Below are 13,289 nucleotides of genomic sequence, written 5' to 3'. Positions count from 1 at the left end.
GCGGGCGGCAGCCATCATGTAGGTCCACATTGTTGAGCTGTCAAGGGATGGAATGCGACTACGCAGGGCACGAACACATTCGCATTATGAAGACCAAGGTCGAAGTCTGCACGGGAATGTAGTTTGTAGAAAAGCGGAAAGCATACATAATATAAGGATGAAAAGTTTTGTATTCAACTTCAATTCAACTTCAGCTTTAAGTTGAAGTTAAAGTTGTTGGTGGCTGAAGTGGCTAAACGCCCGCTTGACAGCAATTCTGGTTTGGCACCCGCCTGCCAGCTGCACCGCAGAGGAGGACTCGAGGCAGTCATAAAGACTCCTTGCCGCAGGGTCATAAAACAGTTTGAGAGACGTAAGCATAAACGGCAGCCGCTTAGTGAGGAGAGTGAAGGAAAGAAGGGAGGGATGTTATAGGGCAGTACTGCTGCAGCAGTAACTAAGCAATTAAATATAAAACTGTTGGCTTTTTTATACCCGATACTCAAAATGAGTATTGGGGTATATTAGATTTGTGGTAAAAGTGGATGTGTGTAACGTTCAGAAGGAATCGTTTCCGACCCCATAAAGTATATATATTCTTGATCAGCATCAATAGCCGAGTCGATTGAGCCCTGTCTGTCTGTCCGTCCGTCCGTCTGTCCGTCTGTCCGTCCCCTTCAGCGTATAGTGCTCAAGGACTATAAGAGCTAGAGCAACGATAATTTGGATCCAGACTTCTGTGATATGTCACTGCTACAAAAATATTTCAAAACTTCGCCCCGCCCACTTCCGCCCCCACAAAGAACGAAAATCTGTGGCATCCACAATTTTAAAGATATGAGAAAACCAAAAACGTAGAATTGTAGGGAATGACCATATCTTTAAGACTGCGGAATCTGAATTAGATCGTATTATTATTATAGCCAGCATCAAGAAAACAATTTCATTTTTTCTCGCCCTGTCTCTCTCTAACACACACGTAGCATAGGCGGCTTTGCTTAGAGTAAAACATTAGCGCCTAGATCTCAGAGACTACAAAAGCTAGAGCAACCTAATTTGGTATCCACAGTCCTAATATATCGGACCGAAACGAGTTTGTTTCAAAATTTCGCCACACCCCCTTCCGCCCCCGCAAAGGACGAAAATCTGGGGATATTCAAAAATCTCAGAGACTATTAAGGCTAGAGTAACCAAATTTGGTATCCGCACTCCTGTTAGATCTTACTATAAAACGTGTATCTCAAAATTTCGCCCCACCTTTTTCCGCCCCCACAAAGGACGTAAATCTGTTGCATCCACAATATTGCAGATTCGAGAAAGCTAAAAACGCAGAATCATAGATAATGACCATATCTATCAGACTGCTGAATCTGGATCAGATCGGATCATTTTTATACCCAAAAGGAACAAATCAATTTGCACTGGCTACGCAGCGCCCGACGTCACGCTCAGACTGATTTTCTGTCTCTCTCGCACGCACTCTTTGTCGTGTCGTTTAATATTAGCGGCGTCTGCCGGAGGAGAGCCATACTGACTAAGTATCGGGTATAAATGTAGAGTTGCGGTCTCCGCAGCAACTCACAACGTTCCCCCTCGTTTTTTCTTACAACAAGCGCACTACAGGCATGGAGCATGAAGCATGCAGTATGGCCAGAAACTAGGCCAATTCCTGCAGGCAGCAGTGGAGTCAATCAATTAAAGCAATTACTTAATTAGATTTCCACATATTTGAATGCTGGCCCGGAACAATGGCGGCCATAATGTATCGGTTATGGGTTGGAGGGGCTATCGTTGATCAGTTATCTGCTCTGTGCTATCGGTTATCTTCAGCTCCAATCAAATTATATGTACGCCACGATGGAAAAATGATGTGCATTTTCTTCTTTTTTCCTACCTGTATCAGCTTTCTGCCGTTTTCCACGTAGCTGGGATCACTGGAGTGCTGCTGGTGCGGCTGCTGTTGTCGTTGGTGGCGATGGTTCTGCAGCTGGTGGTGCTTGTGTCGATGCTGCTGCAGATCAGCCGGAGCAATGACTTCCTCTTGGCTGTCCTCACCATTAGCCCCACCGAAATCATCATCATCCTCGTCGTCATCCACCTCAACCTGATTTCCATGGCTATGGATCCTTTGCAAACTTCTGCGTGGATAATGAAGTTGATGCACCTCCACGCGCTCATCGGTTTCCGCTCCCAAGGGAATCGAGCTGGCTGCCTGTTCGACAGAAATCGCTGCGGTTGGCGCAAACGGAGCGAGCAAGCCACCGCTAATCTCTTCGAGTGGAGGTGGGACCGGCAACGCCCCTGGCTGCTGGTGGTGCGATTGATGGGGCAGCTGCAACTGGGCGGGCGCTGAGGAGGCGGGTCCCACGAAGCGGGTGGTGCGGTACATGGGGCGGGAGGAGAGGCTTCGATGCATATAAGTACAGTAGTCACTCTCTCGATGTATAAACTTACTTGTATCCGTATTTTGGGGATTCGGTTTCGGGGCGTCTTCTGGTGGACATCATTGAGTTAACCCGATCTCCGCGGGCGGCAGCCATCATGTAGGTCCACATTGTTGAGCTGTCAAGGGATGGAATGCGACTACGCAGGGCACGAACACATTCGCATTATGAAGACCAAGGTCGAAGTCTGCACGGGAATGTAGTTTGTAGAAAAGCGGAAAGCATACATAATGTAAGGATGAAAAGTTTTGTATTCAACTTCAATTCAACTTCAGCTTTAAGTTGAAGTTAAAGTTGTTGGTGGCTGAAGTGGCTAAACGCCCGCTTGACAGCAATTCTGGTTTGGCACCCGCCTGCCAGCTGCACCGCAGAGGAGGACTCGAGGCAGTCATAAAGACTCCTTGCCGCAGGGTCATAAAACAGTTTGAGAGACGTAAGCATAAACGGCAGCCGCTTAGTGAGGAGAGTGAAGGAAAGAAGGGAGGGATGTTATAGGGCAGTACTGCTGCAGCAGTAACTAAGCAATTAAATATAAAACTGTTGGCTTTTTTATACCCGATACTCAAAATGAGTATTGGGGTATATTAGATTTGTGGTAAAAGTGGATGTGTGTAACGTCCAGAAGGAATCGTTTCCGACCCCATAAAGTATATATATTCTTGATCAGCATCAATAGCCGAGTCGATTGAGCCCTGTCTGTCTGTCCGTCTGTCCGTCCGTCCGTCGGTCCGTCCGTCCCCTTCAGCGCCTAGTGCTCAAAGACTATAAGAGCTAGAGCAACGATGTTTTGGACCCAGATTTCTGTGATATGTCACTGCTACAAAAATATTTCAAAACTTCGCTCCGCCCACTTCCGCCCCCACAAAGGACGAAAATCTGTGGCATCCACAATTTTAAAGATATGAGAAAACCAAAAACGTAGAATTGTAGAGAATGACCATCTCTTTAAGACTGCGGAATCTGAATTGGATCGTATTATTATTATAGCCAGCATCAAGAAAACAATTTCATTTTTTCTCGCCCTGTCTCTCTCTAACACACACGTAGCATAGGCGGCTTTGCTTAGAGTAAAACATTAGCGCCTAGATCTCAGAGACTATAAAAGCTAGAGCAACCAAATTTGGTATCCACACTCCTAATATATCGGACCGAGACGAGTTTGTTTCAAAATTTCGCCACACCCCCTTCCGCCCCTGCAAAGGACGAAAATCTGGGGATATTCAAAAATCTCAGAGACTATTAAGGCTAGAGTAACCAAATTTGGTATCCGCACTCCTGTTAGATCTCACTATAAAACGTGTATCTCAAAATTTCGCCCCACCCCCTTCCGCCCACACAAAGGACTAAAATCTGTTGCATCCACAATATTGCACATTCGAGAAAACTAAAAACGCAGAATCATAGATAATGACCATATCTATCAGATTGCTGAATCTGGATCAGATCAGATCATTTTTATAGCCAAAAGGAACAAATCAATTTGCAGTGGCTACGCAGCGCCCGAATTCACGCTCAGACTGATTTTCTGTCTCTCTCTCACGCACTCTTTGTCGTGTCGTTTAATATTAGCGGCGTCTGCCGGAGGAGAGCCATACTGACTTAGTATCGGGTATAACCGTAGAGTTGCGGTGTTCGCAGCAACTCACAACGTTCCCCCTCGTTATACCCGATACTCAAAATGAGTATTGGGGTATATTAGATTTGTGGTAAAAGTGGATGTGTGTAACGTCCAAAAGGAATCGTTTCCGACCCCATAAAGTATATATATTCTTGATCAGCATCAATAGCCGAGTCGATTGAGCCATGTCTGTCTGTCCGTCTGTCCGTCCGTCCGTCTGTCCGTCTGTCCGTCCCCTTCAGCGCCTAGTGCTCAAAGACTATAAGAGCGAGAGCAACGATGTTTTGGATCCAGACTTCTGTGATATGTCACTGATACAAAAATATTTCAAAACTTCGCCCCGCCCACTTCCGCCCCCACAAACAGCGAAAATCTGTGGCATCCACAATTTCGACGATACGAGAAAACTAAAAATCGAATCGTAGAATCGTAGAAGATGACTATATCTTCTAGAGTGCTAAATCTGAACCAGATCGTATAATTATTATAGCCAGAATCAAGAAAACAATTTCATTTTTTCTCGCCCTGTCTCTCTCTAACACACACGTAGCATAGCCGGCTTTGCTTAGAGTAAAACATTAGCGCCTAGATCTCAGAGACTATAAAAGCTAGAGCAACCAAATTTGGTATCCACACTCCTAATATATCGGACCGAGACGATTTTGTTTCAAAATTTCGCCACACCCCCTTCCGCCCCCGCAAAGGACGAAAATCTGGGGATATTCAAAAATCTCAGAGACTATTAAGGCTAGAGTAACCAAATTTGGTATCCGCACTCCTGTTAGATCTAACTTTAAAACGTATATCTCAAAATTTCGCCCCGCCCCCTTCCGCCCCCACAAAGGACGAAAATCTGTTGCATCCACAATATTGAGGATACGAGAAAACTAAAAACGCAGAATCATAGATAATGATCATATCTATCAGATTGCTGAATCTGGATCAGATCAGATCATTTTTATAGCCAAAAGGAACAAATCAATTTGCACTGGCTACGCAGCCCCCGACGTCACGCTCAGACTGATTTTCTGTCTCTCTCGCACGCACTCTTTGTCGTGTCGTTCAAACTAGCGGTGTCTGCCGGAGTGGCTGTCTCTCCTACTGACTTAGTATCGGGTATAACTGTAGAGTTGCGGTCTCCGCAGCGTTCCCCCTCGTTTTTTTTTATACCCGATACTCAAAATGACTATTGGGGTATATTAGATTTGTGGTAAAAGTGGATTTGTGTAACGTCCAAAAGGAATCGTTTCCGACCCCATAAAGTATATATATTCTTGATCAGCATCAATAGCCGAGTCGATTGAGCCATGTCTGTCTGTCCGTCTGTCCGTCCGTCCGTCTGTCCGTCCCCTTCAGCGCCTAGTGCTCAAAGACTATAAGAGCGAGAGCAACGATGTTTTGGATCCAGACTTCTGTGATATGTCACTGATGCGAGCACCGCAAAGACGTCAACAATGCAGAAATAGCCGAGGCGGAGGCGAAAGATCCATGGACTTGGTGGAATAGCCTGCGCTTTGCCGTCAAGCACAACAGCAAAGTGAAAGTTGTAATTGAGCTGAATGACTTGGATCGTCCCAGTAAGGAGACGGTTCGCCTGTGGCTGGGCGAGCCCATCAAAGCCATTATCATTCCGTCCTCTCTGTTCATCCGAAACAAAGCCAACTACTATGTTCTGCAGAAGCAGTGGCAAATAGTCATAGGCCACTTTCTCTCGGCACGGGCCAATATAATAATCTCCGCCAATCCGAATGGCCTGTCTATTTCCCAGTACGCCGATTATTTGCGGAAACTCGCCAGTGACCACAACGACAGCCACATTCTTAATAGGTAAGTGTCTGTGGAGCAGAGTAGAACCCTTCATCCGCACACTAACCTTTTGCCAATTAGCTATGAAAACGTTCTGAAGATTCCACTGCAACCTCTCCTCGATAATCTGGATAGCTATACATACGAGGTGTTCGAGTCGGATCCAGTGAAGTATAAAATCTACCAGATCGCGGTAAAAGCGGCTCTGATTGATCGAGTGAGCGACATAGACGCGCCGAACAAGCTGGTAAGGAAACTAGTCTTCAATTGGGCGCAGATTCCAGATAATCCCTCCAGACCGTAGTGATGTTGCTGCGTGGGGGACGTGGTCCTTTAGCGAGGGCCATCTTTAATGCCGCGGAACTGACAAAGCGTCAGGTGCGACTCTACATCATCGAAAAGAATCCCAATGCCATTCGCACCCTCTCCCACATGGTAGATACTCTTTGGGAAGACAAAGGTAAGCAGCAGAGAGTGAAAAACGGATATGAGTTATCCTGATTCTAATTATAATTTAGATGTGCACATATTCTCCAAGGACATGCGCGACTTTTCACCTCCAGAGCAGGCTGATATTCTCGTCTCCGAGCTGCTTGGCTCGTTTGGGGATAACGAACTGTCGCCAGAGTGCCTTGACGGCGCATTGAAGCTGCTCAAAACGGATGGCATAAGCATACCCTACAAGTCAACGTCGTACATCAATCCAATCATGTCGGCAGTGCTGCATCAGAATGTCAGCCAGATGGACACCACCGTTCCAGCCTTCGACTATGGTTATGTATCACTCCTCAAAAACGTTTATCACATTGACAATCCCCAAGCGCTGTTTGAATTCTCACATCCGAATCGTGAGGCGACTATTGACAATACACGCTGCAAGGAGATCTCTTTTACTGTCCAAAAAGACTGCGTGCTACATGGCATTGGTGGCTATTTTGATACAATGCTTTATAAGGATATCCACCTGAGCATCAACCCACTGACCCACACGCCCGGCATTTTCTCGTGGTTTCCCATGTTCTTTCCGACAGTAAGTGATGGCGTTCGGACCCGGCTTTTCATTGATCATAATGGTTAATCGTTCTAATCGTGTTCTTGCAGCATCCGAGGACCCTCAAGGAGGGACAGACAATCTCAGTCAAGATCTGGCGCTGCGTTGATGCGGACAAGGTGTGGTACGAGTGGCAGGTGAGCACACGAGAGGCCTGGGAGCATCACAATGCGGGTGGAAGTGGCTACCACATTCGACTTTAGTTACATTCAATCTTTCGAGAATTGACCACCAATAAAAATACAAATATTATAAATAATTAGCTAAAGGGAATATAAATTTGAACTCTGTTTTAGCCAGCGATTGGGTACGAAGGTACTGCTCCAAAACAAGTTGCTAAAGAAATCATTCTCGTAGTTTTTTTTGTGGCATTTTAAAAGAATTTATTTGATCTCACCCTGGATCTCCGTACTCAAGTAGCGTCATACCAAAGACTATATTGTATAGTCTATAGACTATATAATATAGTCTTTGGTAAAAGAGAATTGAAGTACTAGCCCCGTGCGCCCGTACCATGAAGCGTCAAACGAAAATTGAAAAAGCATTTGTTCCTCATGCGACATCTTGGTATTGTATAGTCTTTGGTAAAAGAGAATTGAAGTACTAGCCCCGCGCGCCCGTACGATGAAGCGTCAAACGAAAATTGAAAAAGCATTTGTTCCTCATGCGACATCTTCGTATTGTATAGTCTTTGGTTAAACGCAATGTGAAACAACCTTCAGAGGCGGAAGGACGCACATCAAGTGATTTGATAAAATCACTATGGACTCAAGCGCAGTAAGTCCACTTCACAATTCATGAGGAATACGAGGACCCAGTGGAAGGAGGATATGACATGGAATCCTACCTAACACTGGAAAGTAAGGTCCAAAGAGCATTGGCAAAATCAGCCACACCAAACACGGATAACGTGCAGCTTCCACGCATCAGCATCCCAAAGTTTGATGGGGATCTATTAAAATGGACCCAGTTCTTCGATCTGTTCTCATGCATGGTGCATGAGACCAACATGCCTACGGTGAAAAAGATGTGGTATCTTAAAACCACCGTTACCGGCGAGGCAACTATCTAAAGGAAGAAAATAATGAGGCCGCTTGGGAAATACTAGTTGACGCATACAACAATCCCAGAGATGTTTCGAACACGGTACTGAACCGCTTCCTCAATCACCAAACAATTAATGACGATCCCAAGTCATTAAAAGAGTTGTATATAACAACCATAGAATCGCTTGCATCACTAAAGGGATTGGGCATCAATATATCTACATGGGATCCGATATTGATTGCCATTATCAGAAACAAACTGGATGTAACAAATAAGGCCTTGTATGAGCAATCATTGGGAAGCTCAAAGGACATTCAGGCGCTGGATACGATGCTTCAGTTCTTGGAGCAAAGAATTCGGGTTCTAGGAACCAGTAAGAAGCCACCAGCATCAAGGAGAGAGCCAAAATGCACGACATATGCATCCGCAAACACAGGGAGAGCCCGAGCACCCTTATGCACATTCTGCAAGAAAGCAAGCCATTGGCTCTACGGATGCGAAGAATTTCGCTCCAAATCTCCATCAGAACGACTAAATTGGGTACAAAAACAAAAAATGTGCTTTAATTGTTTTAGAACAAATCACAAAACAAACGCATGCCCTGGTCGAAACAGCTTCAAGTGTGACAAGAAGCACAACACGATGCTACATTTGGAAACAGCATCAGGCGCAGCTACAGAATCAAGAGGCCCGACGGTTGGTGCAGCAAGTAACAATAGTTACAATCTTCTGGCCACAACAAAGGTGGCAGTAGAAGCCAACAACGGGCAGGTTGCTAATTTCAGAGCACTGCTAGATTCAAGATCACAGATAAACTTGATCTCAGAACGAATAGCATCAATGTTGTCACTCAAACTAAAAGACACAACATTACGGATCGAAGGAATTGGAGGTCAATCAAAGACCAGCAGAGCACGAGTAAATGTGCTCATGAAATACCTTCACAATGGTTTTACGCAAAGAATTGAAGCTTTCGTATTACCACAGATTATAGCTGATCAACCAGCTCAGGCACTCGATTCAGAGAGCTTAAACGTACCAAGCAAGATCTCACTGGCAGATCCAAACTTCCATAAGCCAGGCAAAATCGACATGCTAATCGGAGCCGACCATTACTACTCGCTGCTGCTACCAGATCAACAGCAGCTAAGGACAGGAGGCCCGTTGCAACAAAACACGAAACTGGGATGGATTGTGGCAGGAAAAGTCAAATCTGCCCACAATTCCTCACCCATTTGTGCAACGGGAGTAAACGAGCTCATGGAAAGATTCTGGACTCTGGACAATCTAGAGACGGAAGACAAACCACGCACTCCAGTGGAAGCACGGTGCGAAGCTCATTTTATAGAAAATCTTCAGACAGCTTCAGACGGCCGTTTTATTCTAAAGCTCCCATTTTCCGAACACCCTTCAGCCCTGTGGGAGTCGTTGGAAACTTGGAAGAGCTGGACTTCATGGAAGAGTATGAAGGACTAGGACATATGAATATTGTGCCAGCATCAAAAGTTCCCAAAAGGCACTACTTCATTCCACATCATTGTGTACTCAAACCTGAGAGCACCACCACAAAGCTTCGGGTAGTATTCGATGCCTCATGCAAATCAACAAGCGGGTAATCTTTGAACGACATTCTGCAGGCTGGACCCACCGTTCAGAGCGAACTTATGTCCATTCTGCTACGATTTCGAATTCATAAGTACGTATTCACAGCGGACATAGAAAAGATGTACCGGCAAGTGTGGATGAATCCGGAGGATCAATTCCATCAGATGATAGTCTGGAGAAACAATCCATCCGAAGAGATCAGGTACTATCGCCTGAAAACAGTAACATATGGGACAACAGCTGCTCCGTTCCTAGCAACGAAATGTCTGGATCATTTGGCAATACAATACAAAGACAGACTACCAGTAGGATCAACAACATTAAAAACCGATTTCTATGTTGAAGACTGTCTAACTGGAGCAAACAACGTATTTTGGTCAAATTGTCTTTGTCGCTTTTATACTGATAATGATTGTGGAACACTCCAATGGCAAATTTCTTCAAGCGCTGTCCACGCACAGCTCGATTTTCCACCTGCAAAGAGGTTTTATCTATTTATATGCATATATCGGTGGAAAAGCTACTTACCGAAGTCTTCACTAGCCACTGGATGACGGGATGAATGGCTAAAAACTCCAGACCCTGCACCGGATGCGGCTCCAAGCTATGTGGACACTTCATATCGATCAGAACCGAAACAATCTTTTCCACGAGAGCTCTGCAGATATATAAGATGGATCACATTCTTTTCCAAGAAATTCGTAGGGTTAATTTCTACATTTTTTGGCCAATCGATAGACTTTCGTGGAAAAGCAGATCCACGTCCTCGTCATAGTCGGCGCATTCGATGCACCAAGTCATGCCGCCCACAACCTTGTCGAAGGCGGACAGGCCTTTGATGCGGGCCCGATAGTAGCCGGCGTCCATTAGAATGTCGAAAGTGTCCTGCTGCTTTGCTGTCGCATCCGAGTCCTCGCGACTCTCCACCTAAAAAACAAGAACGGGCATTACTAAGAGGCATTTCAGCTGGCTCAGATGTAGTTACCTGAACTTCGCGTCCGTCTTCATCGTATCGAGTGGCCAACTTGACATTTGGCAGGATTTTTGAGAATACATCACGGTTAGCCATGAAACGTTCAGCTGACTGGTGCCAAGGAACTTCAAGTATGCCAAATGAGGCAAAGTTCCACCCACAAATAAGAAAACAAGCGAGTTATCAGCAAAAAATTATAAAACCAAATATCAACATATTATCGAATTATATCGAATACATCGAATATAGTGCTGCAAGTGGTTGCGGTATGGCAGCCTGGTCTCAAAAACTGTATGGCAGCACTATTAAATTAAGGACAGAGAACGATTAGCCCGTTGTCAACCACAATTAAAAATTCACTCCACGAAAATTTTAAATCTTGAAGAATTTAAGCGAAGTTCAGGTGAAAGATATTTGGTCCATTTTTTTTTTAAGGAATGGATTGGCGTACCAGTTATATGTACATACAGTATTATTTTCCGCGGTTTACCTCAAGCTGTTCACCTGTTTAATTCGAGGGGGCTAAGAAGGCTAAGTTCGTTCAATCAAGCCGGTGACAGCGTTGTTGAAAACTTATGACTCATTAAAACAGTATACCAAAACTGATACAACACGCTAATGCTAACAACTACAATGTGGTGGCCACATCGATCAACGCTAATATGGTCCCGCTGGACCCATATGAGACGGACCCCACATACCCGGGCACATTGCTGAACGCTGTCGACTGGAACTCGACTTGCTGTCCGATGTGGATGTCGATTCCCCGAACCCCAAGCTACGCGAGCATGCCAAACAGATTCTCCTTTGAGGTGTAGCATGGGCGGAGCATTTGAAGAATGTTGGTAGCATGATGAAGCGACTGCGGGGACCAAATATCGACAACTTGGCCGAGATCGTAAGGGCCAAAACGAAAGGTTATGAGTGAAAACTGCCGTAAAACGAATCCAATTAAAAATGTATGTTTAATTTCCATTTAGGCAACTGGTTTATACAAGTACCTATCAGCAACCCAGAGATGGGTAGCTTCGAGCACCGCAAAGACGTCAACAATGCAGAAATAGCCGAGGCGGAGGCGAAAGATCCATGGACTTGGTGGAATAGCCTGCGCTTTGCCGTCAAGCACAACAGCAAAGTGAAAGTTTTAATTGAGCTGAATGACTTGGATCGTCCCAGTAAGGAGACGGTTCGCCTGTGGCTGGGCAAGCCCATCGAAGCCATTATCATTCCGTCCTCTCTGTTCATCCGAAACAAAGCCAACTACTATGTTCTGCAGAAGCAGTGGCAAATAGTCATAGGCCACTTTCTCTCGGCACGGGCCAATATAATAATCTCCGCCAATCCGAATGGCCTGTCTATTTCCCAGTACGCCGATTATTTGCGGAAACTCGCCAGTGACCACAACGACAGCCACATTCTTAATAGGTAAGTGTCTGTGGAGCAGAGTAGAACCCTTCATCCGCACACTAACCTTTTGCCAATTAGCTATGAAAACGTTCTGAAGATTCCACTGCAACCTCTCCTCGATAATCTGGATAGCTATACATACGAGGTGTTCGAGTCGGATCCAGTGAAGTATAAAATCTACCAGAACGCGGTAAAAGCGGCTCTGATTGATCGAGTGAGCGACATAGACGCGCCGAACAAGCTGGTAAGGAAACTAGTCTTCAATTGGGCGCAGATTCCAGATAATCCCTCCAGACCGTAGTGATGTTGTTGGGTGGGGGACGTGGTCCTTTAGCGAGGGCCATCTTTAATGCCGCGGAACTGACAAAGCGTCAGGTGCGACTCTACATCATCGAAAAGAATCCCAATGCCATTCGCACCCTCTCCCACATGGTAGATACTCTTTGGGAAGACAAAGGTAAGCAGCAGAGAGTGAAAAACGGATATGAGTTATCCTGATTCTAATTATAATTTAGATGTGCACATATTCTCCAAGGACATGCGCGACTTTTCACCTCCAGAGCAGGCTGATATTCTCGTCTCCGAGCTGCTTGGCTCGTTTGGGGATAACGAACTGTCGCCAGAGTGCCTTGACGGCGCATTGAAGCTGCTCAAAACGGATGGCATAAGCATACCCTACAAGTCAACGTCGTACATCAATCCAATCATGTCGGCAGTGCTGCATCAGAATGTCAGCCAGATGGACACCACCGTTCCAGCCTTCGACTATGGTTATGTATCACTCCTCAAAAACGTTTATCACATTGACAATCCCCAAGCGCTGTTTGAATTCTCACATCCGAATCGTGAGGCGACTATTGACAATACACGCTGCAAGGAGATCTCTTTTACTGTCCAAAAAGACTGCGTGCTACATGGCATTGGTGGCTATTTTGATACAATGCTTTATAAGGATATCCACCTGAGCATCAACCCACTGACCCACACGCCCGGCATTTTCTCGTGGTTTCCCATGTTCTTTCCGACAGTAAGTGATGGCGTTCGGACCCGGCTTTTCATTGATCATAATGGTTAATCGTTCTAATCGTGTTCTTGCAGCATCCGAGGACCCTCAAGGAGGGACAGACAATCTCAGTCAAGATCTGGCGCTGCGTTGATGCGGACAAGGTGTGGTACGAGTGGCAGGTGAGCACACGAGAGGCCTGGGAGCATCACAATGCGGGTGGAAGTGGCTACCACATTCGACTTTAGTTACATTCAATCTTTCGAGAATTGACCACCAATAAAAATACAAATATTATAAATAATTAGCTAAAGGGAATATAAATTTGAACTCTGTTTTAGCCAGCGATTGGGTAC

General features: G+C 45.4%; 4 protein-coding genes across 5 annotated transcripts; 2 read left to right on the top strand and 2 right to left on the bottom strand.

Annotated features, from left to right (window-relative positions):
- Positions 1-5: 5 nt before the first annotated feature.
- On the bottom strand, positions 6-2,694 carry LOC117191549 (protein naked cuticle homolog). The gene is made up of 3 exons (XM_033396381.1): positions 2,434-2,694; positions 1,874-2,384; positions 6-106 (listed from the first exon to the last, which is right to left on the bottom strand). The coding sequence occupies exons 1-3, from the start codon at positions 2,532-2,534 to the stop codon at positions 59-61; spliced, it is 660 nt and encodes a 219-aa protein (XP_033252272.1). The 5' UTR covers positions 2,535-2,694; the 3' UTR covers positions 6-58.
- A 2,776-nt stretch (positions 2,695-5,470) lies between these two features.
- LOC117191548 (protein arginine N-methyltransferase 5-like) lies at positions 5,471-7,153 on the top strand (the record flags this gene model as incomplete). The annotated part of the gene is made up of 5 exons (XM_033396380.1): positions 5,471-5,868; positions 5,929-6,094; positions 6,145-6,307; positions 6,366-6,877; positions 6,949-7,153. Coding segments are annotated over 5 exons (1,392 nt in total), but the record flags the coding sequence as incomplete, so codon positions are not given.
- A 1,613-nt stretch (positions 7,154-8,766) lies between these two features.
- LOC117189465 (coiled-coil domain-containing protein 93-like) lies at positions 8,767-10,954 on the bottom strand. 2 transcript variants are annotated; one of them, XM_033394597.1, is made up of 4 exons: positions 10,536-10,954; positions 10,269-10,477; positions 10,079-10,208; positions 8,767-10,024 (listed from the first exon to the last, which is right to left on the bottom strand). In XM_033394597.1, the coding sequence occupies exons 1-4, from the start codon at positions 10,617-10,619 to the stop codon at positions 9,749-9,751; spliced, it is 699 nt and encodes a 232-aa protein (XP_033250488.1). In that variant the 5' UTR covers positions 10,620-10,954; the 3' UTR covers positions 8,767-9,748. The 2 variants fall into 2 exon arrangements, with proteins under 2 accessions (XP_033250488.1, XP_033250489.1); XM_033394598.1 differs by having other exon boundaries at positions 9,922-10,041; positions 10,536-10,748.
- A 150-nt stretch (positions 10,955-11,104) lies between these two features.
- LOC117189454 (protein arginine N-methyltransferase 5-like) lies at positions 11,105-13,233 on the top strand. The gene is made up of 6 exons (XM_033394580.1): positions 11,105-11,440; positions 11,504-11,948; positions 12,009-12,174; positions 12,225-12,387; positions 12,446-12,957; positions 13,029-13,233. Exons 1-6 carry the CDS (start codon positions 11,374-11,376, stop codon positions 13,179-13,181), a joined length of 1,506 nt encoding a protein of 501 aa, XP_033250471.1. The 5' UTR covers positions 11,105-11,373; the 3' UTR covers positions 13,182-13,233.
- The last annotated feature ends 56 nt before the right edge of the window (positions 13,234-13,289 follow it).

Source organism: Drosophila miranda, assembly GCF_003369915.1.
Source record: "Drosophila miranda strain MSH22 chromosome Y unlocalized genomic scaffold, D.miranda_PacBio2.1 Contig_Y1_pilon, whole genome shotgun sequence".
Taxonomy (NCBI): domain Eukaryota; kingdom Metazoa; phylum Arthropoda; class Insecta; order Diptera; family Drosophilidae; genus Drosophila; species Drosophila miranda.
The sequence above is the reverse complement of the archived record's forward strand: the minus strand, read 5'-3'. Positions and strand labels throughout refer to the sequence as shown.

Bases quoted from the DNA above. Each gene is read 5' to 3' on its own strand.
- LOC117191549 (XM_033396381.1), bottom strand. From the start codon at position 2,534: ATGTGGACCTACATGATGGCTGCCGCCCGCGGAGATCGGGTTAACTCA. The intron at 2,385-2,433 runs GTAAGTTTATAC...TATGCATCGAAG, and splicing joins TCCCCAAAATACGGATACAA to CCTCTCCTCCCGCCCCATGT. The intron at 107-1,873 runs GTAGGAAAAAAG...ATTCCCGTGCAG, and splicing joins ACGGCAGAAAGCTGATACAG to ACTTCGACCTTGGTCTTCAT.
- LOC117189465 (XM_033394597.1), bottom strand. From the start codon at position 10,619: ATGGCTAACCGTGATGTATTCTCAAAAATCCTGCCAAATGTCAAGTTG. The intron at 10,478-10,535 runs GTAACTACATCT...CTTGTTTTTTAG, and splicing joins AAGACGGACGCGAAGTTCAG to GTGGAGAGTCGCGAGGACTC. The intron at 10,025-10,078 runs GTAAGTAGCTTT...ACCTCTTTGCAG, and splicing joins AGTGGCTAGTGAAGACTTCG to GTGGAAAATCGAGCTGTGCG.
- LOC117189454 (XM_033394580.1), top strand. From the start codon at position 11,374: ATGATGAAGCGACTGCGGGGACCAAATATCGACAACTTGGCCGAGATC. The intron at 11,949-12,008 runs GTAAGTGTCTGT...TTTGCCAATTAG, and splicing joins GACAGCCACATTCTTAATAG to CTATGAAAACGTTCTGAAGA. The intron at 12,175-12,224 runs GTAAGGAAACTA...TAATCCCTCCAG, and splicing joins TAGACGCGCCGAACAAGCTG to ACCGTAGTGATGTTGTTGGG.